Source organism: Oryza brachyantha, chromosome 2 (genome assembly GCF_000231095.2).
Source record: "Oryza brachyantha chromosome 2, ObraRS2, whole genome shotgun sequence".
NCBI classification, from domain to species: Eukaryota; Viridiplantae; Streptophyta; class Magnoliopsida; order Poales; family Poaceae; genus Oryza; species Oryza brachyantha.
In genome coordinates, this window is record NC_023164.2 from 13,619,415 (window position 1) to 13,646,124 (window position 26,710).

The 26,710-nt window shown below is 40.9% G+C and overlaps 3 protein-coding genes across 3 annotated transcripts; all 3 read left to right on the plus strand.

Annotated features, from left to right (window-relative positions):
• The first annotated feature begins 2,867 nt into the window (after window positions 1-2,867).
• On the plus strand, window positions 2,868-3,949 carry LOC121053611 (protein indeterminate-domain 16-like). The gene has a single exon (XM_040521237.1). It carries the CDS (start codon window positions 2,932-2,934, stop codon window positions 3,517-3,519), a length of 588 nt encoding a protein of 195 aa, XP_040377171.1. The 5' UTR covers window positions 2,868-2,931; the 3' UTR covers window positions 3,520-3,949.
• A 9,055-nt stretch (window positions 3,950-13,004) lies between these two features.
• On the plus strand, window positions 13,005-16,838 carry LOC102719651. The gene is made up of 5 exons (XM_015833541.2): window positions 13,005-13,352; window positions 14,835-14,938; window positions 15,361-15,474; window positions 16,040-16,123; window positions 16,452-16,838. The coding sequence occupies exons 1-5, from the start codon at window positions 13,148-13,150 to the stop codon at window positions 16,506-16,508; spliced, it is 564 nt and encodes a 187-aa protein (XP_015689027.2). The 5' UTR covers window positions 13,005-13,147; the 3' UTR covers window positions 16,509-16,838.
• An 8,303-nt stretch (window positions 16,839-25,141) lies between these two features.
• On the plus strand, window positions 25,142-26,435 carry LOC102719932 (leucine-rich repeat extensin-like protein 3). The gene has a single exon (XM_040520943.1). The coding sequence runs from the start codon at window positions 25,236-25,238 to the stop codon at window positions 26,013-26,015; it is 780 nt and encodes a 259-aa protein (XP_040376877.1). The 5' UTR covers window positions 25,142-25,235; the 3' UTR covers window positions 26,016-26,435.
• Window positions 26,436-26,710: the final 275 nt, after the last annotated feature.

Genomic DNA, 26,710 nt, shown 5'->3' on the forward strand with positions numbered 1-26,710 from the left:
CGACGGAAACCTCTGGCTGCCATCAGCATCACCAATAGGGTATTTCTCTCTTTCGTCTCATCACCTTTAATTTATTCACCCTCTCCAACCTATTATTCCTTAATTCACCCTCCGATGAAGCACTTGCGGTGCTTTGATATATGATCCTTTAAATAAGAGAGGTCCAGTTTAGCATAGAATTTACATGAAACACACTGCAAAAAAAGAAAACGTTTTTGCAGCCCCACTTTACTTATACAGGTGGGCTTAATTTTGGGCCATCTCTTGTTTGATCCAAGTAAGCCGCTTGGAGAAAATCATTTTACAGACGGATCCTTTAAGAGCAGCACATCTGAAAAAATTGTATTTTTTTTTCCAAATGATTCCTTAAGAGCAATAAAAGGATTAGAACGGTGAGACTGGTGATTATGTTTTAATAATTTTAATAAGAATAAAAAATGGACAAAAAATACAATGCATCGATGAAAAAATAATAGTTAGCATTTGGTTCTATATGACAAGAGGAAAATCTTATAAGAGGACAAGTAGATTTATAAGGTCAAGCAAAAGTACGATGGAACAATCGACAGATATAAGGCGGAAAGGGAATTTAGGCCTGTTTGTTTTCACTCAAGATTATTATAATTTGGATTATTAAGAATAATCTAAAACAAACAGATGGATTATTATGATAACTTATTATAATATATAAGCTAGATTACTATAATCTGATAAGCACTTCCATAGGTGCTTTCTTTGGATTATTGGTTGGCTAAAGACCCAATGCCCTTTGACTTTTCAAGTAATTACACACATTTCCCGTGCTTACCCCCAAGAATAGTTAAGGGCATTCTAGACTTTAGTCATGCAAACACAGTAATCTAGTCTATCCAATAATCTGATAAACAAACAGACTATAGCTTATTCTCCTACAGCTTATTGTAATCCAGCTTATAGTAATCTAGCTTAATAATTCAACTTAAAATAATCCCAAGTGGAAACAAACAGGACCCTAAGCAATGTTATGTTATTCATTATGATAACATTTTTATAAAATTTTCAAGTGTACACCTTTTAGTTCCTATTGTAGTTTCCAAAGGCTATATTACCCGCCAGCTGGATGTTTAGAACGTGTTTCTTCATAGTCTTTTAGAAACTGATGTATATATGAAACAACCTCCACAATACGAAGATAAGCCAGTTCCCAATTTTGTATGCAAGTTAGATGAAGCATTAAGAAGACACCTAGAGTATGGTATTCTCATCTTTACAATAAGTCACAACATTTGGGCCTTATTGCATCAAAAGAAGATACTCCATTGTTTATGTACACTAAATGTCCAATTGTCATGTATTATTTTCGTCTATGTTGATGATATTATTGTGGTTAGATCTAGTGATCAAGCTATCTCAACTTCTCTTCATGATTTGTGGATAGGATTTGCCTTAAATGTCTTTGCTAGATGCATCATTTTCTTGGTATCGAAGTGATGTCGTCAAAGTAAGGATTGGTTATGAGGATTGTACAAAGTACTGGAGCATTGTTGAAGGTTTGCAATATTTTAACATTGACTCGTCCTAAAATTGTTTTTTTTCAATTAACAAAGCATGTCAATATCCACATTCTCCAACGTCAGTTCATTGAATGATGGTGAAGCATATCTTAAGATATAGTAATGGTACTTTAAATACTGGACTGAAGAATGTAAATGATATGAATCCAATATGGTTAGTCCACTCACTCTATGCAAATTGGGCTAGTTGTTCAGATGATAATTGTTCTGTAGGTGGCTTTGTTGTTTTCTTGGGTTCCAGTTTGATTCTATGGAATGCAAGAAAATACGTATCTACATTCAGTACAGAAACTGAGTACAAGCATTAGCTAATTTAATGGGTGAGGTTCTTTGGGTGCAATCGTTACACAAGGAAGAACTTGGTATACCACGTCGTAAAGTTGATGTTCTCTGGTGTAATAATTCATAGACTATATATCTATCCGCTAATTCAGTGTTTCATGCGAGAACTTAACATATGAGATTGATTATCATCTTGTCTAAGAGCGGGTCGCTTACATTGTTTGAGATATAGTTTATATCTTTGCAAGGTCAAATTGTTTATGGTTTTACTAAGGCATAGTCTCTGAGCAGTTTACAAGATTCTTGGAGTCGTTTAAATTTGTGCAAGTTATAATTAAGTGAGAGTGTTAGAGCTTGAGGCATATTCATGTAACGAGCATAGAGTCCTAGTTCTAGCCTAATATTGTGCATATAGAACTAGAGGATTATCCAAACCAGACATGAATCGTAAACCATAGATTGTTGATATATAGACCCATATGAATATGGAAGTGCAGCACTTCGGCGGAACCATTTTCTAGGAAACATATAGGAGCACCGCCTAAATTTAACTGAATTTTTAATGAAAATGATACTAAGAGGAAGTAGGTGGGGACCACTAACGATATATAACATACCATGTATAGAGGTGGCACCGGACCGGCCTTCTACTTTGGCCTACATAAATCAAGGTTGTGTTAAACATAAATGAGCTAAAATTTTAATTTTAAGCTAAAAATATATATACTAAGTTAAGATTATGAAAGAACTCTAATACCCATAGATCTTGATCTGTTATCACCCCCCACCATATCAAGCAAATAGAGGTGTGTTAGTGACGATGAAACAAAAGTGAGTCCTCAAAACTTCAAAAAGTCACACGTGGCATGTACTGTGATCCAATCGCATGTGTGGTAACGCCATGGGGTCATGGGGATGAGAATCATATACAAAGTGTGATGCTGCAAGGGCATTATGGTAAATTCGGCTGGCCACACATATCGCAATATATGACGTCGCACAAGCATAAAGATCCTCGCCGCATAGTAGCTAGCCACCACCACCAGCACAGCGGCAGCAGCAAACATAACCCCGGTCCGAAACAAGCAAACCCCTCATGCTCACCACCACTCCTCCCCTCTTCTCCGCCATGGAGCACCACCACCACCACCAGCAGCAGCATCTCAGGGAAGGGGCGGAGCTCCGGCTCCTCCTCCTCCCTGCCACGACGCCGGCCACGGCCACGCCCCGCGACGACGGAGCCGCCGCAGCCGCCACCTTGTTCGTCCCGGCGAGCCCCGGCGACCACCACCCACAGCTCGACCTGAGCCTGTCCATCCGCATTGGGCCGCCACCCACGCCCACGCCGCCGGTGGCGGTACTACTGGCTGGCCAGCAGAAGAAAGCAGCGGGCGTCGGCGGCGGCGGCGACCACGACCACGTGCAGTCGCTGAAGCAGCAGGCGGCGGAGCAGGCCCGGCTGGCGTCGGCGGAGCGCGCGTACGCGGAGCGCGTGATGGAGCTGGCGCGGCGGGAGCTGGAGCTGGCGGAGCGGGAGTTCGCCCGCGCGCGCGCCATCTGGGAGCGCGCCCGCGGCGAGGTGCAGAAGGTGGAGCGCATGAAGGAGGTGGCCGCCGCCCGCCGCTTCGGCGCCGCCGCGCTCGAGATCACCTGCCACGCTTGCATGCAGCGCTTCCACTCCTAGGTCTGCCTGATTAACTAATCAACCTCGCCGTCGCCGTCGCCGTCGCCGTCGTCTCTCTCCATCGATCTCTCCTTATTGGTAGCCACCTAGCAAGCACGTACGTACTCCTACGTACGTAGCATGACGCGATACGTACGTGCGATTCGTACGTACTGCGTACGTATATACGTACGTACACCAAGCCTCGATGCATGGCGTATACGTACGTCTACGTTGCTGGATATGGTTTTAAGTAATTTAGCTAAATCCGGGTGTCTAATGTGTGTTAATTAGTAAATTAATTCCGCTTGACACTGTACTGTGTGCTTTGACGTAATTACGCGTTGTGCAGTCGAGCTGGCTAGCTACAGAAGTTTATATGGTGAATGCTGCTGCTGCATCTGTTGCTAACCTTCCATTGCTCTTTTTTATTATTACGAGTGAAGTGGACCAGCGGTCTCTAAACTTGTGTGCACGTGTTATCTAGGTCCCTGAAATATCAAAATGCATTTTTGAGTCCTCAAACTTGTCCGGGGTGTCATATAGGTCTAATCAGGCTCCGGCCCGCTCCATCCGCTGACGTGTCATGCCACGGTGGCACCTACGTGTTGGTGGAGTCATGTGAGTTCCACATGTCAGTATCTCTCTCCTCCTTATTCTTTTCTCTCCCTTCTCGTAGGCGTCACCGTGGCATGCCACGTCAGCGGATAGAGCGGGTCAGAACCCGTTTGGACCTATATGACACCCCCGGACAAGTTCGGGAACCCAAAAATGTATTTTGAAAGTTCAGGGACCTAGATGACATATGCACACAAGTTTAGGGACCGCTGGTGCACTTCACTCTATTATTATTATGTTGCGGTTCCGTCGTACAGTGTCCAGCCTAAAAAAGATAAGGAATCTAGCAGTTGAGCTAGCTAGCTTGCTTTATTACGTAGTACTTTGGTGCTTTACAATTCGATCGGATGAGTGTTGTGGTTTGTTAATTATCGGCCGCTGTTTAATTAGCATGACAGATAAGCTAGGATCCATGCACGATTACAAGCACGCCTTATTATTTTTTCTTTTAGAAAAACAGTGGAGATGGCTTACCACCGCAACGTATGCTATACCCCCCTTAATTCCTTAAAGAGTGCATTTTCACACTATTTGTGTTCAATGTTAGACTGTATGTCTTATTAAAAAAATTTATGATTAGTATTAGATGATAAAACATGAATAGTGATGGCTTACCACTGCAACGTCTGTCGTATGTCACAAGGACAATCGATGGCATCAAGTGATTTTGGACAATGATATTTGAGTCCATATTACTGTGGATCGGATCTATATGATAGTGTCTTGCAGACAGATGATCCGATATAACAATATATCCACATGAAAATCTATATTTTTTTCTCGATTTTGCGTGTGCGCTTTGCAACCTGTCGAGTGGTAAACTTTTTAAAATGATTTTATTAGGGGCGGAATCAAAGGTAGGGTAGCTAGGGCTTAAGCTCTAGTACTCTTAGCTCTAAAATCTCACTTATATCTTATCAATTTACCGTGTAAATTTTGAAAATAATAAAACACATTCTAATTCAGCCCTATATATGATTAGTTTTTGTTTCATCCCTGGCTTTTATATAAAAGTTCATCATCCCACATTTTAAAACTAGATTTTTACCTTTAATTAGTTATATTATTTATAATATTAAGTAGATATATAAAATCAGAAAATCTTTTATCTTTGTCTCGTCATGATCTATTTTTTATAATAGTGCGTCTATTTCTCTGTTTTTGCTCGAATGATATGTTATCACCACTAATAATGTGTCTAATCAATGCTCATAAAGCTAAACTAAAATGAGTAAATATATACCGTATAACTACCTGCTTATCAAATTGACCCCCTTACACTTAGATCTAGCTTCCCCACTGTTTAGGAAAGGTTGTGCGGACGTACAGTAGGACGGTTAATTAACAAGAGGAGAGTACGTGGAACATAGAGAGGTGGATGGATGTCAGCCTTGCGAGAAACGGGAGGAAAAAGCTAGACAAAACGACCGTGCAGGAGTAGAAACAGTATAACCGTGAGACCATTTTTATTATTGTCCGGCCATTCTCTGTTGCTCTTACCCATCAACAGTTAGTCTGCAGCCCCTGCAAAGGAGAAGACAGAGAAAAGATGCTAACAAATATGGGCATGCTGCTGCGGCTGCGTATGTAGATGCCATAACGCAATTCTGCAGATGCTACGTATCTCTTAATTCGGTGCCAGGCAGGATGTCGGCAGGAAGGATTTCTGCTGTGCTGCCGCTGTTACGGCTAATCTGTCATTGTTCTTCGTTTGATCCTCCTGTTAGCTCTGAGGTTTCTCGAATTATTGGGCTTGCAGGTTGCAAGTTCATGGCTTTGATATATTCTTGTCCCTTTATTTTCCTAGGTAGGGATATTTTGCTGAGATTTGTTTCCTAGATCTCAGTATCTCACTAAGGGTTTCAAGTTCTCCACAAATTTTGAGTAAATTTGAAGAAACTCAGTTTTCAAGCCGGGAGAGGAAAACCTTGGGTTTGGTCCGATATCAGATCCAGAACTATGCTTCTTGTCTGAATTATGGTACTACAAATTCTGAAAAATGGCAACCTAGAACAAAAGCAGATGGTATATACGGTACTTGTAGGAAAATATCCATGAACTTGCCCGATTTTTCAGTATCCGTGAACTCCATTATGAGCACTTGCTTAATTTCTACACTTAAATACTTCCTTCTCATAGACTTAGGATTTTTTTTAAGGTACTAATGATTATGAGTTATTCATTGCTTTAAATTTAACGAACCTGATTTTAGTATACACCAGTAGTATGTCTAGTACAAATTCTATAAGGATAAAATTAAAACTAAAATATATAACTTTGCGGTAAATTTGTGTGTAACGTATCATATTAACATAGGTAAATTGATAAATATATGTTACCAAAATTTCAAATAAAACATTTAATATACTCATAAAATATATATTTAGATCTATATTTTAATATAGTACTACCACTACTTAGTAAAAGGCACCATAACATTGTCCTTGTTTTTGCCCTCTTCATAGGTCCACAAAGACATCTATAAAATAATTGATGTCTTGGAGTTTGATAAAGAAGATAAATACATTTGAGTTTGAAAAAATAAGGGACAAATGAATTTTAGTTTCTAGGATTTTAGCTTTGTATTGGTGCGTTCAAGATGGAGTAAAAATAAAGTCTTCAGGAGAGAGGAGTATATTTCTTTTCAAAACGAACAACATCAGACAATGCAATGCTTCATATTCACATAACAGAAAAAGGAGAAAATCTAACAAATACCATTGACAAGCACTTAATTCTAAGAAATGTCATCGACGAGTGTGAATTCTACGAAATACCATTGTACAAACAAATTTGTCTAAGAAACGTCATCGTTGTTTGAGTTCCGTCAATATCGCTTTGTTAAGTGTTATAGTATGAATAGTGTATTTAACGGTAGAAATAGATAGAACCCAAACAGAGATGACATTTGTAAGACAAAGTCATTTGTACGATGGTATTTCATAGAATTCACACTCGTTAATAGCATTTTTTAGACTTAAACGTTTCTCAATTGTATTTTTTAGATTATCTCTAGAAAAAAATACAATATCACAGCCCTGTGGGGCTATAATCCTAAAAGATAAATGAAAATACACGCCTCCCGCAGACAACACCGACATAGACCAAAGAATAAGCAACACATCAACTACCACTATGTGTGGCCGTATCTCGCCTGTGGTACAATGAAGCCATCACCTAAACACCCACCAATACCATATAAACTCGTTAGCAGGAAAGAAACACTACTCCAACCACTTTGAAAGGTAGAGAAGGCGAAAATGGCCCCTCCAAAGCAATGCCTCCATGGATGACGTGATGCCAGTGTTGTCACTGCTCGTCATGGATATGGACTTGGTTTTCACCAATAGGATTATGCCAGGGGCGGATTCACCTCCTGGGTAGTCAGGGTGATTGCCCGGGCTTTCTGGCGCCGAACAATGGGAGTAATAGCAATTGCCATGATGAAAAATACCACCGATTAGACAAAGTACCCAGGCAAATGGGTTGTCGGTCGGATGGCCATTGGGCTCAAGGTGGCTCAGCCTGCAGCCCAGACCCTTCGAACAATCAAGCTGACGATTGCCTAGTCCGTATGCAGCGAAAATAGGTGCCTCGACCATTGACTAATGGACTGGTTGACTCTACAACAAGCGATTCATCTTCTCTAGAGTGACGAGCTGAACTCCATTGCTTTGCTTCATATTTCTAGCATGTAGAATTTCACTGCTTCCTATCTTCTTGAATCTTGCTTGCAAACTTCTATGGCAGTGAGACAGTTTGCAGGCAGCATCGCGGCAATCATTCTACCTAGGGTAAAACAAGGTACCTCGACAATGCCCTCAAGAGGGAGCACATTGCTTGAAAGCATCGTTGTTGACACATCAAGTTATCAGGGTGAGATTCCGCCTACCACTTACCTGTGCCCATGGCCATAACCTCAACCTTACCGAACCAACCTTGTCATTGACGTTGGAGAAATCTGAACAGTGTAACATTCTGAACGTTATTCCAATTTAAACCCTACTAATCCTCTCTCCAAAATTCAAGTTGAAATCCAAACTCTAAATTTCAATCTCCAAATCTAAAAACTCAAAACATTTCCTTTTTCCTTCTTTTTCTCTTTTCTTTTCTTTTCTCTTTTTTTTCTTCCTTTCTCTCTCTCTCTCTCCATGCTGACGAGGGGCACAAGCGTCGGCGCCGCATGGACGCCACCACACCAGCCGCCCTGCCACACCACAGCCACTGACGCCGCACGTCGCTCTGCCACTGCCACCTCGCATTAACGCCGCCGCAGAGAGGAGATAAGGAGAGAGAATAGGAGAAGGAGATGGAAGAGGCGGAGATAAGGATAGGCGTGGCTTGGCTCAACTTTTTTCTTATGGGTGTTGGTTTCTAAAAAAGCCAGCACCTATGATAAATTATGTGTGTTGCTTATTCCTTAAAAAATCGGCACCTGTACTTCTCAATATATATGTATCTTCTGGATATTAAATGGGCAACATTATCTATATGACACCTAAAATTTACTCTCTTTGCTACAGGATACCGTAAGGACGTGCTTATACCATAGTGCACTACAAAAAATTGGTAATTTGGCTGTTAGATACATGTGGCATTAATTTATAATATCCACTAAAAATGAAGAGAGAAAATATGGTAAAAATATGAATATATCCTTGTCTTATTCATTTTGATTCGGTGATTGGGTCTGGTTCTAACCAAACCTAGTCCAGTCTAGAGAGGGAATCAGGAGAGTGAGCCTGGGTTAGGTCTGGTTGGAACTAGACTTGGTCGGATTGAAATGAGTTGGCCTAGGGGTAATATAGTATTTAATTAAATATTATTTCTTCATTTCTAGCTGATATAATAAATAATGTCATAGGTGTCTAGCAGCTAATTACCACTTGTGGAATACTCTGATATGGGGAATCCAGTGTACCGTATGTATCTGTATAGAAAAGGGAGTTCTGAATTATAAATGAAATTGTAAAAGATAGATATCATGCTGTAACCAACTAGTTATATGGCAAGGATTAGTATTTTGTCTAGGTTTTCATAACCAGTTAGGTACGAGTCGATTTAGGCCTAGTTGTATCATATTAGATCTCTATCTCTTTTAACCATGTCCCCGGTATATAAGGGGGAGCAAGGGATCTCTTAGGGGACACGGTCTAACAGATCATTGTTAAATTTATTATAGGATTTTTGGTAATCAGTCTACATACAAGCAAGAATAGGATATTATCTCATTTTGAAAGAATGAACCTGGGTAACCTCTTATCTCCTACGCACCATCGTACTTTCGGTCTCACGTACCACCACGTACATATATTATTACCGACACAAAGTATCGACACCACTTTTTTACGATGCCACGGCAGAAACGAGTTGTTGCGGTGTCTTGCAGCAAAGAGCGCAAATGTTAGTTTTCCTATAGCAAATTTTTGCCTAGTAAGTACGTAGATGTAGCAAAATTCTACATTAGAAATTTGGTATCGGAAGAAGAATCATATTTTTTTTCTATTTAATTAGAGAAATTTTATCATGTTTAAGTGTTTGGATGTACCAAATTTTTAGTATAAAATTTTAGCATCTTCAAATACCTAAAATACTTACAAGTACTAAAGTTTTATACTAGAAATGTGATGCCTTCCTATATTTTATCAAGTACGACAAAATTGCAAATTTAATTACATATGCCATCTATACCGATCTCGAAGCTACAGCTCAGACACTAGGCGATCTGCATCTCAATTCAATCAGCCAAAAGCTGATCGCAAAGTACTAAAGCGCCATGATTAGGAACCGGGAAGAACGTTCCGATGTGCCAGTATAGCAGCTACTGATTAATGATTGGGGCGTTATGTGCGTTGTCTCGTGGAATCATCATGTATTCATGTTCTTGCGTAGGAGAGATAGGTACGTGCCCCCTCCCTCTTCCATTCCCATTGTTTGTGATCTATCAAGACCCAGACAGACAAGGCGTCATCACATCGAAGCGATGAGATGAACAATTGACGTGAAAAGTACTTCACTGACATGCTGACACGCAACCAAGAATGTGCCTAGCATGCAATGCAACAGCAAAGCCAGCCCATGTGCAACTGCGTGCCTTTTTGCGATTGGAATCTTGTTCTCACGTTGGCCTCATCAGTTTGTGGCTTGTCTCTTTAAGGATTAATTTTATTTTGAGAGATCACGATGTTTCTGTTCGTCAGTTTCGTTGTTTCGGCCGGGGCCAATTTCCTCTGTCGGTTGATAACGAAATTGCAGAACTGGAGAGATTTCACTGCGATATGTAACCTTTTCAGATGAACAAAAGCTGGCCTCAATTACTTTACACTGCGTGAAGTTCTTAACATGTACGATATATGTTGCTTATTTTGAGAACTTGACATCGAAACGAAACAAGAATTATAGCCAGTCACAAAATAGCTAGGTTAATTGTTAGAAATGTTCGTGTCAGCCTGGCAAAGATCCTGAATAATGAAGCACTTGGTCAGTGATCATCAGTAACTTAACATGGATATGCATACACATATTCTCGGGAAATAACATGCATATAGATGATCCAAAACCAGGAACCCGACAGACAGAAACTTACATGGTGAACAACTGGCTGGTTGCTACCACCTCATCACAAGACACACGGAAAGAAACAAAGGAGAAGCAGATGGCCCGAGTTCAGATAGAGAAAGGACAGGTACGATGCATGCATCCATGTATGAATCTGGATAGGTATAGATCAGCAGGCAGCAGCAGCAGCACGAACTAGCTTACCTGCATCTTGTAAGATCCAGTTGATGACACATCTTATAAGCAGAAACATATATAATCATCGCTGATTTACAGGCCGACTGGCATTCCACATGAAAAAGCCAGCAGAGTACTGAAGGAAGAAACAAATTAATTAATTCAGGATCACGTCATCACGGGAATACGGCCATATTAATTAACTGATCAAGCTAACAGACACACCTTGCTGGAGAAGATCAAACTAATTTAATAGACACACCGTTATTACACGAGCTCATTTATATATGCTGCCGACAACGATAAGGTCGAATCCAAAACGAAACTGGCAGGAAGAAGAAGAACGAGATGCACGTTAGTTACAGATAGCCAGAGCTACGAAATGTTCTTTTGTGAACAGTGAGAATAAAAGTGACATGTTACCACGCATACATGGTGAGCATGCAATGGTGTTATCTCCGCCTGCCGCGTGCTAACATGTGGCTAGACAGATAAGATGGTTATTAGCTGACTCTCTCAATTGACACATAAGTAAATTTAGTGACGTGGAGAAAAAAGAGGGAAGGAGAGAAAAACTATTATCATGCATGACAACGGTTTATAGTCGACTCTTAGTAGTTATTAAAGGAAACTTTCTTGCATCAGAATGTATAAAAGTAACTAGCGTAATAAAAAAATATTTATGGCATTAATAAAGAAACACACCTGACTCTACCTTTATACGTATCATTATAAAATAGACTCTTATTGCTGACGTGGCTTGAGATAGAGCCCACAGTGGGCTCTACCATTAAACATGTCCTAATGATGAAGTTGCGATGGCAAGCATGTCAAGCATATTTACAATATAAGACACTAGCAGTTGCTTCTATATCTTCCGTGTCATAGATAAACTAACACTTGGTACTATTCTTTAAATGGAAACAATTAATTGATATTTACATTCCACTTTCGAAGATGGTATAATCCCAAATTCCCATATGGGGGGCATGATTAGCATGTGCCATGGGCGGGGGTGGTAATGGGCCCAATAATTTTGCCTATAGAATTTAAGTGCCAGATTTAAAATGGGTTAAAAATAAAATTGTATAGAGTTTTGAGCTAATTTTTTTAAGAATTAAATAGGGTCGTCAAAGAACCCACGGGTCTTAGGCTATTCCCACCCCTAGCCATAAGAGTATGGGATCATGCTTATGTTCATAGCCACTGCTTTAACGAAAAATAATTACTTAACCTCTTCAAATACGGAGGTTGGTCCACTTAGCCCCTAGAGTATTCTGTCCAGTCTAAATAACATCTTGGAGGGGTTTTATAAGTAGTTTTTGGCTATGTGAACAATGATGTGGCAATGGTATTGCTTATGTGGCACGTACATTAGTCCATTTGGCTGTAGTCGGCCCAATTGATACATTTCTCTTATTGATCGGCAAGCCCGAATATTACATATTATCATCAATGCACTTATGTCTAAGCTGTTACACTTATTAAATAATAATTATCACAACATGTTGCCACATGATAGTCCATGTGTCCAAAACTACTTATATAACCATTCTAGGAGCTATTTAAATGGATATGAATACTTTATGAGATAGATTAACCGGTTTCATACTTTGGGGGTTAAGTGGACTAACCTTTATACTTAATGGGGGTAAGTAAACTTTTGCCTTGATTTAAATAGTACTATTTCTATTTTTTTATGTCATTAACTTTGGATATACGTTTGACTATTCGTGTTATTCAATTTTTTTATGCACACGAAATTATAAGTTATGCTTAACGTATTTGTAAGTAATAAATCAAAGTACAATAAATAATTAATAATTATGTAATTTTCAAATAAGATGAATGATCCCAAAACTCAACTTTTCAAATTTAAAAAAAAACAGATGGAGTAAAAAGCAGTGGATTTTCATTGGGCCAACCACATCTGTGATGATGAGGTGGATCTAGTTGCACACGGGCCTGAGTTGTCCCTGGGTGTGGGTCAGCGTGGGCCTCAGTTTGGGCCTCACTTACAGCCTATCAATTTAAGGGCCGGAATGAAAATATGGCCCACCAACGTGGATGGGCCCTGATTATCCGGCCCATCTAAACGAGGCCCGTTACGTAGGGCGACGGAACGGCTAACTGGCTCCCCGCCGTCCACGACGAGGGCACGGGGCGGCGACGGCGACGCGCAGGGGAAAACATATCTTTTCTATCCGCCGCGACCGCGAGGCAGGGAGGCAGCGGGCGACTCGGCCGGCGGCGGTGGTGGCGGCGGCCGGCGACCGGGACGAGACGAGGCGTCAAGATGATGTCGTGCAGGGTACTCGCGCTCCTCCCTCTCCCCGCGCCCTCCCGCCGGCCGCGCGCCGCCTCGCTAGCGCGGCTTGACGCCGCCCGGCGCCGCGCCTTCTCCTCCTCCTCAATCTCATTCCGGTGCTGCGCCTCCGCCGCTGGTACTCCCGGAGACCAAGAGGATCCGCCGCAGGACGCCGTGCTCAAGGCCATCTCCCGTGAGTAACCGTCATTCCCGAAACCATCCCTCCCCGTGGTAGCTAGGTACGTTGCTCTGCTGTTCCTCTTTGCTTGCAGCTAAGACCGCCGAGGCCTGCGATTGATCGGAGCTTTCGCTGGTTCAGTGGCCAGGTGGTGATTTGTTGAGAATGGGATTGGTTTTTTAGCCTGCAGGAATCTATAAGTTGTGATAGCAAGGAAGATAAGATAGTGCTAGCTGCTAGGATACTACGGATAGGATGGACTTATAATGTTATCTTAGATATTATACTTATCTCTTGGCCAAAACTCTTCTTTAAGAAGACTCAATTGGAGAACAATTGCCGAGAAAAGGTGGTCGAAAATGAAACTTCTATCCCGTTGCTTCTATTATGGTAAATTTTCTAGTAAAACTCAGTACCTTTTGTACTAGGACTCACCAAATTGAGTAAATTGCATTAGCAGTACATAAACTTATCAGGTGAATCATGGGTACAATCTAGTACATAAACTTGTAAAACGCTCATTTCACTACACGAAATTGTCTGATGCGTGCAAACTAACGCCAAAACAATATTGAAAGCTAATTAAAATGGCGTGCGCGCACATGAAAGAGGCATGACGCACTATATGTATAGATAACCTCTATATTTTGTATTTATTCTGTTCTTCCATCGTTTTCTATCCACTTCATCTTTTCTCTATATAGTCAGTATGCTTTATCGATCCTTTATAGTGAGCAGATGCATATCTAATTGCATCATCCTAACATTTGTGTCTAGATAGCATCCAGTCAATATCTAACTTGGCATGATTAGTTATGGAATGTTCTTTTGGTCTTAGTTTGCACGCACTAGACAAGTTTGTGCACCGAAACGAGTGATTTACAAATTCATGTAACTAGATTGCACCTACCTGATTGCTAATGCAATTTACCCTACCTAATTTTATACTAGACAGAGTAGTATCTCTTGGCCCTCTCAAGGATAGTAAAATCTCTCGGAAAGGAATATTCAATGACAAGTTGGTCACTCTTTGAATTTTGGAGCTTGGACATAGGATTATTGCAAATTGCTGGTCTCAATCTCCGATTCTATACATACTTAATGGGCTAATTATGGCTAAAATATACTGTCGACAATTGAGATCGGCAGTAATACTATGGGGTGGTAAGAGAGCAGCAAAAATCAATGGTTATGCAGTAGATAGAGGATTACCTAGGTTCAGCTCTCAAGATGAGATATTACTCTGCTCCTGCTGAGATTGTATTTTAGTGTGGGAATAGATCGCAACAATGAGTTAAACAATCTAGTAAGTCGTGCCCCCCTCATTACAACTCGGGACCCCCTTTTCTATACAGATAAGTATATACAATACACGGTATATCATATATCCGAGTATCCCACATATACTCTGTTCAGTCATCTTCTTAATGTTTGCTTGTGCTAAGTTTTCTGCATGAGCTAATCGCTTATGGTTTGACTTTTCATTTCCCAAAATAGAGGTAGCAAGCTCTAAAGGAAGGGTTGCACAGACAACAAATGTTATCATGGGTGGTACTGTGACAGATGATGCGACTGATGAATGGCTTGTCCTGGATAAGCAGGTATCCTATCCTCTTTATTGGACGTCTCTTTAGCTTCTGTTCTTTATTTCACAATAGGCAAGTGAAAGAGGTGCATTTTGAAAAATCAATGGAATCCCTGGTTTCATGGAGTCATTTTGGTCCATTTTCATGTAATATGCTCCTTCTGAAGTTTTAAAGACAGGAATATATGTGTCCCTCTATATTTCAACATCTCCCTTTTTTTTGCATCAACCACTTCTTCACAATAGATAGTATTCATGAGAAGCCACATAAGGTAACAGCAGACAATGTCATTAACCTCTGCAGTCAGTAGTCACAACTAAGGAGTGCAAGATGGTTGGCACAGTAGTTTATGGAGTATGCAACAATAAACACCATGTACTACTGCCTTTGGATTTTATTCCAACTATAACAAGAGACTTGTTTCTTTTATTCCGTAGGTAAATTCATATCCTACAGTTAGAGGATTTACTGCCATTGGTACTGGAGGAGATGATTTTGTCCAATCCATGGTGGTTGCAGTTGAATCAGTAGTTCAAGAACAAATTCCAAAGGTTGGTATTTGCGCTCCACAATTCCATTGCAGGTGTCTTAGAATGTGCAACTATTGATGAAAGTGATTATTTGGTATTTTCTTTAACATAAAATTGTCAATTTTCTCCTAATTCTATTATACTACCTAGTACAGATATGAGATATTGTAAGCTTGCAATGTGAACTGGAACATGAAGAGGCTAAAGAATCTCATGGCAACCAGTAGGGCTCTAGATAAAACGTGAAAACTATGACGTTGATGAGGATAGCACCTCTCGCAATCCACTTGCATAAATAATATATAGCTGATGAGTAATGTCAGAGTTGCTGGTTAGCATGTTTGGTTTACTGCTTACATGTTTGTTAGCAAAAGGATGGGAGAAATGCTTGGCATGTTATTTTCAGCAATATAATTTGGAAAAAGATCAACATTAGCACTGATGGCTTGTGTGTTTGTTTGTATCTGAACAATACCCATTTTCCTTACTTAGTGTAGTTCATATGTTTGGATCTTCCTGCTGTTTGTACTATATGGTTCTGTTATTATTTTGAATCCTACTATATGTTTTGGCTTTTCTTCTGCAGGCTCAGATTTCCCAGAAAATTTCGTCAAAGGGGAAATACGTTTCTGTAAAAATTGGACCTATCCGTGTGGTTTCCAGCGAACAGGTAACTGACTATGTTAGCAAAGATTTAGGCTCTCATCGTTTCGTAGTTACAACTATTTATAAGTCAAATTTTGAATCTTAAAACTTAAATTTTTTATTTGGTTTGTAGGTTTTTTTTATTGTGGTTTATTTTACAGTTTTTGTTTTTAGGCCACTATGCACATTATATAAAAGTTTTACCCATAAATTATTTTTCGTTTGCAAAAACATAGTTTGGATTTTTCTTCCGAAAAACGAAACGATGGGATGCTTATAATTACCACATTCAGGACAATCATATTTTTACCATATACTCCGTACATGATAAGGTTATACCTGTTCGTTTCCAGGTCCAAGCAGTGTATAATGCCATGAAGAAGGACGAAAGGATGAAATTCTTCTTGTAAACATCATGAGTAGTCGAGTACAGTATCATTGTTGTTACACCAGCATAGTTTCACAGAATTAGCCATGCGATTGTAGGTGTGGAAGGCGAAGAAATTTCACGGTTTCCTGGCAAGAATCCTTTCCTACTTTTACTGAGGCCACGTTTCCCATGTACTGGCAGTTTCTCCTGCTACCTACTGAAATTTACTGGCTAGGTAGAGCCTGTTTGGAAGGCTTTCAGGGCAGGACCTCACCTATGACACAGCTCCACCGGGGTTTTCTGTGAAGATAGCTTATACTACCTCGTCTTAAAATAATACCTCCGTCCTAAAATAAGATTGTTTTTCAGTTTAATATAATACTTTGACTCTTCGTCTTATTTAAATTTTTTGTGATTAATATTTTTATTCTTACTAAATGATAAAACATTTTTATGATTAATATTTTTATTCTTACTAAATGATAAAACATAAATAGTACTTGTTACGTGACTATTTTTTTTAATTTTTTATATAAATTTTTTAAATAAAACGAATAGTCAAACGTTGGACACAGAAAAACAAAAAATGAAATTATTTGAGACGGAGGTCGTAGTTGCTTGGCTTGGTCGATCTGACCTCGGGAACATTGATGGAAATCTGATACATTTTGGAGGTATCGTATCTGTTCCTGTCGACCTCGCAGAGCAATTTGCTAACCTTTGAACAGGAGTGTACGTCATCGTCCAATGGTGAATCTAATCTCCAATGATATCCATAAAATAAAAATTCTCCAATTATTGGAATACTCTGTCCAGTAAAAGAAGCCGTATGCGCCGAAAGTTTAAAGGAAAAGACACCGGAATCTGCTTGGCATTATATCTCATTGTTTGTCCATTGGTTGGGTTCAGGAATATACTGCATTCGATTGGCTCGTCCATCGGCTGCAGCTTTCAGAGCTATTCCAGAAAATCATTTTCGGTCCAGCTAAAATGCTGTAGAACATCCAGGAGTTATCTTGGCTATTTTAGGGCATATTTGGTTTGGACGAGTTTTAATTTGTATGAATAGGAAAAGTAAAGCAATATTAATACATGGACGCATCAATATAGAATTTTTTTCAAGAGGCTTAAGTGGATTTAAAATTTAATATGTTTTCTTTGTATAACTTTTACGAAGGTAGAAAATTCTATATTTTATTATACAAACCGAATGGAATTTATAGAAATTAATTCTTAGGAGTCGAAATCTTTTGTTTTTTCCCTCTGAACCGAACAGACCTTGAGGACCGTTGCATTATCGAATAGGATTATGAGTGAAAGTCATTGTCATGATATTTTCGCGAACTACTACTAGTAAGTTATTCTGTGGTCCACTGAATTTAGGGTCAAAATACTCTATTTAGATTAAATTTCTAAGCTAACAGTTTGAAAGGAACACAACCAAACCTATACTTTGATGGCTTATAAAAGATCTTAAAAGAACCTATTATTGTAGAAAAATCTGTCATGTATTAAACAGAACGAGATCCTCTGGCATAGAAGTTAGAAAGACTCCGTGATTGAGATGTGGACTTATGAATGGTGAGGCTCACATGTCAGCGATCATGTCCCCGATCATGTCCCTCCGACGTAAAGTCAAAGACACTATGTCTGTATTTATTAAAGTGGCATACAAAGAAACCTTTGGCATGTGTAACATACCTGATACTTGGATTCTAGCTATAAGCTTCGGCACATGGCACTTTACGGATGACTGTGCAAAGGGTTGATTTTCATTAATATTCCATGGTAAAATAAATTATGAAATGTTTAGTTATAGCTTGCGAGCCACACTCGCCACAGTAATTATAGCGAAGTTCGATGAAAGAGTAAATTTGGCAGAATCGTACATGTTTTAGTAGAATTGTAGTAAAACTAAAAATTGAAAACATAACTACCATACAACTATACTCCATTCCATTTGTTTCACATTACATTTCACTTTGAGAGGCTTGTTCTAAGTCAAACCTATCAAAGTTTGATCAAATTTATTAAAAAATATACTACCGTACTCCCTCTGTCCCAAAATAAACCAATTTTCCACTTTTTACCTTCAATTTTTGACTCTTCGTCTTATTCAAATTTTTTTACGATTGATATTTTTGTTTTTATTAGATGATAAATCATGAATAGTCCTTTACGTGTGACTAATTTTTTTCTAATTTCCTGAAAATTTTTTAAATAAGACGGATGGTCAAACGTTGGACACGGAAACCGGAGAATTCGTTTTTTTTTTGGGACAGAGGGAGTATATGAAAGATAAATTAGTTTTATTAAATTCAATATTGAATATATTTTTGCAGTTCATAAATTTTGTGTCAAAAATATTGCTATATTTTTTAATAAACTTAGTCGAACTCGAAGAAGTTTGATAGAGGACAACCCAACGACAACGACTTATAATATAAAACAGAGGGAGTAAATTCTAGTTTCAAATTTATACGAAGGAAGACATTTAGTACAAACAGAGTGATTACATGGAAAGCACGCGCACACACCATACCCACATGCCTACGATATACCCCCCTAACACACGATTAAAGAGATGAAACCAGCGGCAGCTCCCTGGCATTGCTAAAATCATATTAGAAGTATATCTATACGTAATACTTATTTTTAGCAAAAACTCACCATCTCAAATTATATATTTCTCATGTTTTTGTTAGATGCTGATTCATATGAAGGCTAATCTATACGTCATTCAATAGGTTTGCTCGAACGATTCCTAGCAAGTTAGGCCAAGTTTAAGATCTAGGGAAAGAAAGCTAAGTTAGCACAGGATTAATTAAGTATTACCTTCATTTCATATTGTAAGATTTTCCAACTTTACTTAAATTCATTAATTGATGAATGTATATAATTTATATATATGTCTAGATTCATTAGCATCCATGTGAATCTAGACAAGGCTAGAAAGTCTTATATTATGAAATGGAGGAAGTATTAATTATTTAAAATTTAAAAAATATATTAATATGGTGGAAACCGTCAGAATTACCACCCTAGCCATTGTGGTCAACCAAATTACGCCCATAAACTCAACAACAGGACATTTTGCACCCTCAACTATTCAAACAAGACAAATACCCCATTACTATTTTGGGCTAGGTTGGTTGACATGGCATTTCAGCATGGCAAAAAAATAATAATAGGCCCACCTAAAAGTGCTTCATCTCTCTTCTCATCCTTTCTTGTACCTCCTTCCCTCTCTACCTCTCTCTACCCCCTAAACCAACTAGGGAGAAGATAATGCCCCAATCTGTTGGACAGAGGTAGCTGGGGATGGTGGCCGGTAGCGGAGGCGGTTGTTCGGTAGAGATAGCTAGAGGCTTAGACTAAGGGTGGCGGTCAGGTGTTGGAGTTCAAGCTCACTTGGGGAGGGTATCATGGCAAAGCTCGAGCTCACCACATGAAGGATGGAGGAGGTGGCCGATGGTGGAGAGGCATTGGAGGTTGGCCATGTAGACCAACAACAGAGCTCACTCTTCAAGGGGGTTGAAGACATTGAAGTGGGAGCTCGGGTTGAAAGTATTTTGTGAAAAAGCTTGAGCATGTCCAAGGGAGGTTAGAGGTGACGGCCCCAAACTCACTTAGGTAGGGCACATGATGCATCTATAGACCTCAGAACTCAAGGATATTGTCATCCTTCTCCTTGTAGCTAAGCTGTTAGTGGCACAAGCTTGTGGAGGATAGTAGCGAGCATGCTGCTCCACGCTAGCCTTCTCTCCAAGTCCAGTTTAGGCACCGAGTAGCTCCCAAACCGAGCGTCAGCCACTGCCTCCAGCACCCTCTTAGCCATGCTCATAGTGCCCTTCTTACTGCCAATTCCCTCCCTGTCGTGCCATAGCGACCTCTAGTGACACAGAAATGCCAAATTGCCAATAGAGAGATAAATAGAGATGTGTGAGGTATATCAGAAGTGAATCCCACACATTTTTCCGATTGAATTGTCACGGTGGCGTCACGTGTACACCAGGTAGAACTAAAATCACTCTAGCTTAAGTCGGGGTTTTCTTCTAGTCTAAATACTTTAGGGTTTGAAATGTCTTATATTTGAATTTATGGGGTAATTCGGTCTATCGTGATATTTTAGGGGATAATTCATATTTTCCCTAACATGGTTTTTTAAACAACTTTTCTATTTTTTTAAAGAAAAAACATAGTTTAACCATTCGAGAAACATAGTTATGTTAAACTAGAGAGTTTTCACACCTTTCACCTACACAGAATGTTGCCTTACTCCTAGGTCCCCCCTTAGAAAAAAAAATATTCGTAGTATGTGCTTGGCAATGTGGAATTGATGGTTTTGTGTACTTTTAGATCAACAAAGAAGCCTTAGGGCAGTTCCAATGGTATATTGATGGTAGTTTCTATCATCATTAAATAGTTTACCACATAAGCAAATTAATAACATGGCAATGTAATTAATGAAGAAAGAGGGAAAAAAAACTAAGAAATGGTTTCCTCATGAAGAAACCAAGTCTTCTCTTCATCCAATGCACCAAGAAATCATGAATTCACACTTGGGGAGCACTACTAGTTTCTAGAGGGTATGTGTCATACTCACAATTGGTGGAAGAATATAGAGTTATGAGAGAGAAAGACAAAATAATTATTACTCGAAGTCACCTCCACTGCGAAAAATGATTTGTAGAGATAATTTCTTATACTACGTGAACCGTGTTAGTTTCTTCTATTAGAACTGCCTTTAGAGCAAGTTCAATAGTATAGCCAACTACTACCTCCAATTCATCTATAGCAATCTAATAGCCAACTTATACAATAGCTATCTATAAAACATATATCACCATGTCTCACATGTCATACGTACATTCTGTTTTGGAGTCCGTGCTGCAGTTGTCTATAAATTAGTAGCACACTTCTCTTCTCTTTCCTTAAAATATATTTATAGCTGGCTTATAGTCTGCTATTGTACCTACTCTTAGGCTAAGTTCGATCCAACCAAAAGGGTTCGCAACTTTGTGGAACGCAAAGCAAGGTAAGGCATTAGCATTTGATTAATTAAGTATTAATTATTTTAACTTAAAATGGATTGATCTATTAGTATATGATAATTAAGTATTAATTATTTTTTGACTTAAAATGGGTTTATTTGATTTTCAAAAGAAACTTTTATATAGAAATTAAACTTTTATAGAAAATATATTGTTTAGCAATTTTGAAAGTGTGCTAACTGAAAACTAACAACTTGCCTAGCTGCAGATGATACTAATACACTAAAAGAGACAACGGTGCATATCTAAAACAACAAATGATATCAGGCAGGTACAATGCGAGTACATTTGAGTTTACTGCCCACGATCATCGTGTGTGCGAGACGTTCACGGCTTCAGGCGCGATGCTGCACTGCTTGCTGCTAGCCTGCTACCGTGCACCTACGGCTGGCTCACCAGACACCACTCTGACTCGTCAGGTAGGCAAAGAGACCAAAGCCAGGTTGGAATGGAACAGTGCCACCACCACACACGCCTTGCTGAAATTACCCCGAAAGCTCCCTCGTCCTCCTCGGCCTGGTCGCCGCGTCACTCATCCAATCCAATCGTAACGCAGGAGGGCATTCCCGTCACTTCATTCATCGTATGGCTCCTCCACCCAAAGCCCGGACGGAAGAACAGCACGGTACCACCTGACAACCCGAGAGCAACCGTATGACTCGGCTCCTCCCTCTCCCCGGCTTCTTCGCTCGCTGGACCCACCCACCGAAGCGCGTGGTGTGCGGGCTCCCCGGCCCGCATGGCAGCGTCCGCTAGTGGAGCGAGCGGAGCGGCGCTCGTGAGCAAGCCTTTCCCTTTCTGCAGCATGCACGTCTGCGCCGGCCGGCACCAATGCCCTCTCGTCCCCGCGCCCCGCCCGCCCGTAACTCCCCCGTACCACCCGCCGGCCCACCTTTCGCACTTGGCGCCCTCCCGCCTCACGGACTCCGCGGGCCCGCGCGACCCACCAATCCGCCGCGGCGATAGGCTCGCTCGTCCGGCCGCCACCGGCAGTGGCACTGGCACCCCACGACCGCTGTGTGGAAACGGGGGAACGGACGGACGGATGGGCGGATCGCTGCGGTGCGAGGCCGCGAGATCGGACGTCAGGGATTTTTTTTTGACCTTTTGACTTTTATTTTTAGAATTGAAAACTTATTATATTTCTTTATGGATCTAAAATTTTTTGACCATATCACCTAGTCTTACGTGGAAAAATTACAACGGTGATATTTGACTATAACATTATTTGCTCAAACAAATCTCGCTCGCATGATATGACAGATTGACGGTGTTATTTGGCATATCAAATAGGATGGTGCGGTTAAAAGTTTAGATACAAACCTTAAGAAGCATGTATTTTTAAAAGCTAAAAATAAAAAATGTTGAGAAAACAATAAGGATCTCTTTGTTTCATAAGAGTTTTATAAAAAAAGTTTAAAAAAAAGTTTAATTCTTCTATTTTTTTTGTAAAAATCCCTCGAAGATACCCTACAGATTAGACGTGGGGCGAAGGCTCCCGCGGGTGGGGCAATATTGTGTGCGGACGGAACGGAAGTGGAACCGAACGAACGGGGGATGTGAGGGGACGGACGTACAGTGCTGATAGGCGGTCGGTTTCGCTCTGCTCTGCGCCGCGCGGGGCCCTAGGATTTTGGAGAACCTGCGCTTGTTTAAAAAAAACTGACGCTTCCCTCCCACCACCCCTGTAGAATCGTCTTGTTGCACATGAGCCCCCAATCAGGCAAATTATTTTGGTTTCCTTCCCTTCAATTTTGGTCTTGTCCTTTGGTGTGCGCGTGCATGAAGAGAAAATTTGTTACACGTCAGTTCTCCTACAAAATTGAGTAGAACTTCCTACTGAGGCCGCGTTCGGTTAAGGGACCGGATAAGTTTAATTTACCTGGTGCGAAAAACGGAGTAATAAATTATGACATAATTAATTGATTATTAATATAAATATAAATTAGATTAATATGATTTTTTTAAAACAATTTTCTATAGAAAACTTTTGCAGTTCGGAAAACGTACACGCGGAAAATAAGTAGGCTAAGTTAACTTATCGTCATAGGTGAACACGACCTAACCAGGGAATGCATTTGGCAATTTGTATGGAGGCATGCTATGTTTGAACTACAACAATGATACTAAAATTGAGAACTACTTCCTATAGTTCAAAATATAAGTATTTGTATGCAATTTCTCAAAATAAATATGGACATAAGTGTATGGTATTTAATGTGAAAAAAGTATAATTGTATAAGTGCTTATATTTTGAAATATAGTCAGTAGTAAATGTGCAATTTACGTATGCTACGCTTAAACAATTTGTAATTGATTAATGGCATTCCAAACAAGAGTGTTTGCCATAATCATGCACGATCAAATATCAGCACATGTCTCTCACATTTGGCTTTACATGTGTCACACCATCCAACCATGACACTACAACATTTCCATCTGGGTGAATGACAAACACGAGCAAAGAACTTGACTTCTAATGAGAACTCATGAAGCAAACGCTGCTACAAGCACGCCAAATAATAACAAGGTATAAATGATTTTTCTATACAAACCACAATTTTCACTTAAAAAAAACTCGACATAATAGTTGCATTGCTCAAACCTATGGATTTCATGAAAGTTATGGCTATAAATCAACAAACACGTTACAACCATTCATATGCAGTATTGACATAGCAATATCGAACCCACCAATGAAACAACAAATGGCAACTACGAAAACCTAATTGACCATTTCTTTCCCTTGCAATTGAGACTAGCGACATACTGCGATGTATGCATGTAATGATTGGATTCTTTTTAACACATCTCATAAAAATGTTTCAATGTTATTGAAAACATCCCCAATTTATATAAACTATCCTTCCACGCATTCAACTTTAAAACAAAAATATGTAATAAAGCATGGACAAAGCATTTGCTAGAACCAAGCACAAAGAGAAAAAAAAGCCTAGTCACTCGACCATAGCTGTCCCAAACTAAGTTTAATAAAAAGTAAACACACTCGACTTCTAATAATACATTACGTACATTGAATTGCCAATACAATTACAGCTAATAATGATATTGCAGAAAACACGTGTCGTCTAGCTTGCACATATACAACCAAAATTACAGCGAAAAGAACTCAGCATAATAAGAGAATCACATACATTGAATCGCCAGTACAATTACAACTCATAATGATAGTGCAAAAAACATGTGTCGTCTAGCTTACATAGATACGACCAAACTTACGATGAAAACAACTCAGCATAATAAGAGCATCGCTCGAGCAGTGGAATAATTAACTTTTTGTCTCTCTTAAAAATGACACTAACATATTTGCCACTGAACTCATATGTCATAGACATATGAGGACCCACGTGTCATAGACAGCGGGTGGCAAATATGTAAAATGTCATTTCTAAACAGTAGCGTTTCGGGCCACACGGCACTAAAACTGCTGGCTACAAATACAGATGAGGCCCAAGGTAGAAAACCTGAAAAGGTAGAGGGTGTGAGCGAAGAAAACCGCTTCAAAAAGTGCAACGCTAAACGAAAAAGAAGCAAGGGGTGTGTGTGCGTCTCTCTCTATAAGCTCTTCTCCCAAAGCCCACCACCATCATCCCCCACCCCCACCACCTTCTCCATCCTCTCCGCTTCTTCTCCACCCTATCAAACCCACCTGGTACTGGAGGTTGTAGCAGGGGGTGCTAAAACCCTAGGCCATGAAGTCGCTGTGCACCAAGCCGGGCAAGGGCGGCAAGATCCACCCGTCGCCACTCGGCGGCGGCGGCGACGGGGACCCTGTCCGGGCGGCGCTCCGGCTCCTCCCCGCCGCCATCTTCGCGCTCGCCACCGCCCTCCTCCCCGAGGACCAGCAGGTGCTCGCGTACCTGGTGACGCGCTGCCTCCAGGGCGCCGGCGCCGCCCACCACCCGGAGCAGCCGCCCGTCCGTGGCCGCCGCCGCCGCGCCCACCTGCCGGCCATCGGGTGCGGCTGCTTCGACTGCTACACCAGCTTCTGGTCGAGGTGGGACTGCTCCCCGAGCCGCGAGCTCATCCACGACGCCATCGAGGCCTTCGAGGACCACCTCGCCGCCGCCGAGTCGTCGTCCACCCCTACGCCTTCCTCCTCCTCCAAGCGCCGCGAAAAGGGCAAGCGCAGGCCCCCTCCTCCGCAGACGCCAGCGCCGATGTCTCCCAAGTCGTCCCCGGTGCAGCCGCCAGCCGAGAAGGTCCATGAGCCCTCCCCACCCCCATCTTCCCTTACCCTCTCTTCCTCTCCTCCACCACTCCCTCCCGCTCCGGAGGCGACGACCACCTTTGAGAGCGACGACTACGAGAAGGTCCCCGAAGATCCCTCAGCCGCCGTGGCGGCGGAGGAGAATGCGTCGGAGGGGGAGGAGGAGGAGGAGGAGCGGAAGCGCGGGTGGGCGGACGTGATGGGGATGCTTAACCTGCGGCTTTGGGGGATTTGGAGTCCGGCCGTGGAGAGCGCCACCTAGAGCGACGCCCCACCACCTTACCTTAGCACTAGAAGCAAACTAGCAGCAGCAGCAGCAGAAGAGAGCAAGAAGCTAGTGTTCATCAGGGGAGTGAGAGAGTGAGGCACTGGCAGGGCAGTTGTGTAATTCCTGTGGTTTCATTTGGGTCCTTTTTTCTCTAGAGGGCAACAAAAAAAATGGTAGCATGAAAGGAGCAAGTGACAAGTGCTGCTTAGCTCCCTTTTCTTGGCCAAAAGAAAGGTGATCACAAGTGGTTGTAATCTTAGTACTTAGGGCCTCTAGTGTGGGAATGGTGGTGATCAGTGATTGTGATGATGGGTGTCCTGGGGGTACATGGATGGGAGGAACAAGTACCAGCTAGCTGTAAGAACTTCTGCCTTTTGGTGCTGTTGATTATAAGGTCTCTTGGTTTTCCTGACATGGGAATTGTGCAAAAGACTCTGCCTTTGCTGTTCATCCATGGACTCTTGTTCCCTTTTTTTCTAGGTTGTATCTAAATCTAACAAGCAGTACCTCGTTCTAACAAAGCAGTACCTCGTTGCTTGCTAATGATCACATACTAGCAGCTGGCTAGGCTTCCTTTCGTAGCAATTTTGGTGTGCATTGTGCAGAAGAACATTGCATAGCTGCAGCTCGTTCCTGTGCCTGGAACAGTAGGTGGATAATCTTGTTTGCCATGTTTTGTCAGTCTGTGG